Source organism: Galeopterus variegatus, unplaced genomic scaffold (assembly GCF_000696425.1).
Source record: "Galeopterus variegatus unplaced genomic scaffold, G_variegatus-3.0.2 Scaffold2704, whole genome shotgun sequence".
NCBI lineage: Eukaryota > Metazoa > Chordata > Mammalia > Dermoptera > Cynocephalidae > Galeopterus > Galeopterus variegatus.
The window spans coordinates 203,157-208,771 of record NW_007728815.1 but is presented as its reverse complement, the minus strand read 5'-3'; the positions used below and the strand labels follow the sequence as shown (position 1 = coordinate 208,771).

The 5,615-nt window shown below is 40.9% G+C and overlaps 1 protein-coding gene across 1 annotated transcript in view; it reads left to right on the top strand.

The window, feature by feature from the left end:
• The window catches only part of NLRP5 (NLR family, pyrin domain containing 5), a gene marked incomplete at its 5' end in the record, with an annotated part of 48,237 nt that extends 43,232 nt beyond the window's left edge, over window positions 1-5,005 (top strand). Inside the window, 1 exon segment of the mRNA XM_008582704.1 lies at window positions 4,873-5,005. Coding sequence (XP_008580926.1) covers window positions 4,873-5,005 — 133 coding nt within the window.
• Between the last annotated feature and the right edge of the window lie 610 nt (window positions 5,006-5,615).

Sequence of the window (5,615 nt, the reverse complement as noted above, 5' to 3'; positions counted from 1 at the left end):
GGCCGTACAGCAGTGCTCAGATTCCCCCCCCCTTTTTAAAAATCAGGAGACTCCCCCCCCCCCACTTAAAACTCTCCATCCCATAAAGACTGTAGATCTCAGATTTTCTAGCACTGTCTTCAAATCTAAGCCAATTTCCATTTATAAGTGGAGTAAAAGGCAGTGTAAGATGGTCGTTGGATACATGCTTGGGGTGAGACCCAAATTCTGCTACTTTTTAGTGCTGAGTATAGGAGGAAGCTATTCTAATGACCAAGAGAAATAGTATATGTTTCTCCTCTTCTCTCCTCACCTCGATATAGGCGTTCACCTTCAAAGAGACCCAAATGATTTCCCATAAAGTTGTATATGGGTAACAGTCACCCTCCAAGATTCTCTTGATCCACTAACTAGGTCCTAGGGAGGCAATGATAAAAACATAATCTCGGGATTACAGTCTAGCAAAGAATTTCAGCAAGTATACACTTCAAGTTATATGGAGACCAAATTATATGAAACAAAAATATAGGGTAGGACTGGAAATATACAACCACAGGATCTGATATGCTCTGGAGGTGTGGAGTTTTTTAATAGGTTTTTTATTGCTACCTTAATCATTGTATAATTTATATACAAGAAAATGCAGAGATCTTAAATAAGTTTGAGTTGTGGCAATTGCTTACACTGCTATAATCGACACAAAACAATATATACAAAAATTTCATCATCTCAGAGAGTTTCTCTGTGTCTCCTTCTCCCCAACTGAAAGGCAACTAATATTTGATGTCTGTGACCATAGATGAGTTTTTCCTGTTTTGCGACTTCATGTAAATGAACTTATACAATATTTACTCTTTTATGATAGGTTCTTCAATATAATGCGAATGCTTATATAATTTGATATAAATTTATAATTTGTATATTTATGTATACATTCATCTATGTTTTTATGTTTTGGTATTTCAATCGTGAATTAGATAACATTTCACACTTATAACAAGGCTAAAATGAAAAAGTTTTAAATATTGGCAAGATGTGTAGCAACTGGAATTCCCATATGTTGCCGATGGGTGTTTAAGTTGTTACAATCACTTTGGTGAACTGTGTCTCAACAATTCCACTCCTAGGTATTTATCTAGAATTAAAAACATATCCACAAACAGACTTATACAAGAATATTCATAGTAAGTTTTATAACAACAAAACATGGAGATAACCCAAATGCCCAGTATCTAAGAATCAACAAGCAAATTTCTTCTATATTTATACTACTAAACAATAAAAAGAAAAAAATAGATCTGGAGGTTTTAGGAATAGCTTCTTGGAAGATGGGACACTTTAAGTTGAGACTTAAGAGCACTGCTACGGTGCGCTGCTTGGGAAGCGCGGCGGCGCTCCCGCCGAGGGTTCGGATCCCACATACAGACCGGTTCCTGCTCACTGGCTGAGCGAGGGGCGGGCGCAGCACCGAGGGTTGCGATCCCGTTGCCGGTCCTGGTCCGGTGCGGGCGCGACACTGAGGGTTGCGGTCCATTGCCGGACATGAAAAAAGACAAAAAAAAAAGAATCAACAAGCAAATTTCTTCTATATTTATACTACTAAACAATAAAAAGAAAAAAATAGATCTGGAGGTTTTAGGAATAGCTTCTTGGAAGATGGGACACTTTAAGTTGAGACTTAAGAGATGTCCAGGCATTCAACCATCCATAGCATGGTTGAAGACCTGAGCTAAATTTGCCCTTTTGTTTCTTGCCCTGGAGAGTGTGTCTAGAACCAAGTAGCAAGGGAGAGGAGATCCAGGAGAGGTAGGCAGGGCTAGACATGCAGTTCCTGCAGGGCCAGAGTTAGGGAGTTAGAATAAAATTTACAGTGTAGTTGGAAGTCGTTGGTATTGTTTAGCCAGTAGAATAACACAACATGACTTAAGTTTTAAGAGCTTACTCTGGCTCCCTTGTTGAGAATGACCTGTTGGACCAACAGTAAAAGCAGGTAGACCAGTGGGGAAGCTGCTGCAGTAACCCAGGTAAGAGATGGCATTGGCCCACGTTGAGGGTTATGGTGGCAGCAGGAATAGAGAGAAAGAGGGTGGTTGGTGAGATCAGATTGAGGAGATAGAACTGGTAAGACTGGGTGTGTTGAATGTGGTAGTTCAGCCAGTGACAAGAATCAAGGAGATGGCACAGAGGTTTCTGACATGAGCAGGTGGAAGATGGAGGTGCCATTTCCTGAAATGGAAGACTGAGGGAGAGCAGATGTTAGGCTTTACATAGAGTAGACCCCTGCCTGGTCCATGGAGGATATGTTCCAAGACCTTCAGTGGATGCCTGAAACCAGGTAGTGCTGAACTAATAATATATATACTGTGTTTTTTTCTATACATACATATCTAGGATGAAATTTAATTTATAATGTAAGCACAGTAAGAGATTAACAACAGTAATAATAAAATAGAACAATTCTAACAATATGCCAGCATCACCACTCTTGCACTGTGGGGCCATTATTAAGTAAAATAAGGGTTACTTGAACACAAGCACTGCAATTCCAGACAGGCAGTCTGATCACTGAGGTGGCTAAGTGACTAAAGGACAGGTAGCTTCTACAGCCTGGATGCACTGGAAGAATTCACATCCCGAGTGGGACATACCTGGATGGTATGAAATCTCATTATGTTATTCAGAATGGCATGTAATTTAAAAGTTATGAATTTCTTATTTCTGGAATTTTTCATATATTTTTGGACCACAGGTGACTGAAACCACAGAAAGCAAAGCTGATGATAAGGGGGGGACTACAGTAAATCAAAATTGAATTTTGGAAATATTGAAGTATGGGATGCCTACTCATCCCAAAGAGGTCTTTAAGTAACCAAGATAAAACTATTTGTGTATACAGCTCTGTTAAGGGGTCTGAACTAGAGATAAAACTTTAGGAGCTGCCAATATATGGAAGGAGGCTTTTAAAGCCATTGACTGAGACCCCTAGGAAGGAATTATTGGCAGAGATTGAATTCCCAAAGGTTCAAAATCTCAGAGTTGAGAAGGCAGTGTAAAAGAATGGTTAGCACAAGGCTCTGGAGCCACACTGGCTGGCCGTAAATTCTCGGGTGTTTTTTTGCTTATGACCTCAGGGAAGGTTTTTAATCTGTGCCTCCATTTTATTTTCTAAATATGGGGGACATCTAGGATGGTTATGGGAATTTAAGTAAGAGCTTAGACAGAGCCTTGAATACGGTAAACAAGTGTCATCTGTTATCACTGGAAGATGAGAAAGAGAGAAACCAGCAAAGGATATAAGGTGTAGTAGCAAAACTTAAAAAGAAAACCAATGGAATATGGCATCACGAGCTAAGACAAGACAAGGTTTTAAGACGGAAGTGAGCCACTGTGTCTAATGCTGCTAAAAGATAAAGTAAGATGAGAAGAGAGTCTACTGACTGCGGTGTTTTGGAGATGATTAACCTCTCTGAGAGGTTTCAGTGTCATGGTGAAGAGCAGTCAGGCTGAGGTGACTGAAGAACGAGAGGAAGCTGAAATGTGTGTAGGCTATTTAAGAAAGATTTTGTTCAGAAGAGAAAAAACTGGGTAGTACTGGAGGATGGCGTAAGCTCGTCAGGATGCTTTTGTTATGACAGTATCAGACTATGCTCAGCTGCTCAGGCACATGGTCTACCAGAGTGAGAGGTTGAAAACGAGATATTCAAGGGCTACCATGTTGTACAACTCTGGAGGGCTGAGTTAATGGAGTTCATAGGAGGTTAATCAGGACTATCCTTTAAGAATAAGGGTTTCCTTCACGTGAAAATGATGGGTTCATAGGCATAGTTTCTATGTTTGGTGTTAGAAAAAGTATTTGTCATTTAGTGCCTCTTATTCATAGACAAAATGGAAGCTAAGGGCATCCCCAAGAGTCAAGAAGTATAGTTATAATTGGAGGATGTAAACACTTGACTGGGAAAATATAAGGCTGGCAGCATCCACAGCCCACCTGAGGATGTTATGATGTATTTATATGAATAGCAAATTTCTCAGTTGAGTAAACTATTTCTCCAGTATTGTCCTGTTCATAGCAGTTGGATTTATCCAGGGTTCAAGTTTCGGCATGTGGGTATAACTAGAAGGAAGCTAAGAGTGGTTTTGATGGACTGTGGGATCGGGGCAGTGGGGGGAGTGGAGGTGGGTAGATAGAAGTGAAGGTGGGAGAGGAAGATGGATTGGGAAACATAGCTTAATGGATTTGGAGACCTTCGTGTGATCAAAAAACAGTTACAGTGATCACTTGGGCAAATGAGCTGAAAAGGCAGAATGTTGGGTTGAAAGAGCATGTTTGTATCAATGATTCATGAGACAGAATAGCCTTTTGACAAGATCAGGTGGTGACTATGGGACTTAGTAGTTGAAATTGAGCAGAAGAGTCAGACCTGGATTTTACTGACTGACTTTTCATGAGCCTATTTCCCCATCTGTAAAATGGGGATGATGATATGCATCTGCTTAAATACCCATCTCTCTCTCCTCTGCTAGACCATAAGTTTGGTGAGAGTGGGAACCTTGCCTTGTCCTGCACTGTACCTATAAACCCTGTGACAGGACCCAGCACAAAGTAGATTCTCGGGAAGGAGTTCATGGGTGGATGAATAATCATGCCTGCCTCTTAGGATTGCTGGGAGGAGCAGATGCCTGAAAAAGTTCAGTGTAGTATCTGACACATCAAGGAGTTTCTTTACATGTAGGAAGCATGCTACTGCTTTTATGCTAAGGGAAACATGCTATGCTCCTTAAGCATGCAAGAAAAGGTTTGAGATCCTTGATGGGGCTCTCAGGACTTTATAGGAGGGGAGGAGAGTACAAAGCAAAATCTCAGAGTAATGTGTCCCCTTTCTGCTTCCCCAGGCTGTGGAAATGGAAATATCCTAGGCAAATAAAAAAGCTTCTGAAGGATCTACAACTTGTCAAGCCTCACATTGTAATTGATGGTGGTTGGTATTCTTTTGATGAAGATGACCGGTACTGGTGGAAAAACTGAAGACAGGAAAACCTTCCCCACTCACACCCCTTTTGACAAAGGAACTTAAAAACCTGTCTTCACAGAGCAAGCTGTGCCCAGAAGTTCCTTCTCAAAGATGTAGAATGAGTTCTGATTTCACAAAGCCCTCAGTGGTAGTGATTCTTCTGTGTTCAATATAACTTGGTTACTGCATTTGAAGGCTTGTGACCTTCAAGTCATAAGACCTCAGTATCTATGAAATGTCTGTCCTACCACAGAGCATATAGAGGGCATCAAATAAACACTGAGAGCATTTGGAAAAAGTGTCAAGTGGTCTTCTTGACCAGTGGGCATACAATTTAAGAGCAGAGTTTGAGAGGACTTAGGTCCTCAAGTGGCCCCCAAGTTTGGGTAACACAACTGCTGGTTTTAAAGCCCATCTGAGTATCAAAGGATGATGTGACTGTCACTCAGTGTCTGAACTATAAACACAAAGCTGGGTTTATTTGCTTAGTGTTGTAAAGAAGAGCTCGTCCATCACAGTGTCTCTGAGTGGAGCAAACCACTGATTTTTGTAGGTAAAGGACTTTGGGAAGGGTGAAATTCAGGGATTAAATCTTCAAGGTGTGAATCGACAGGTAGTACCAGG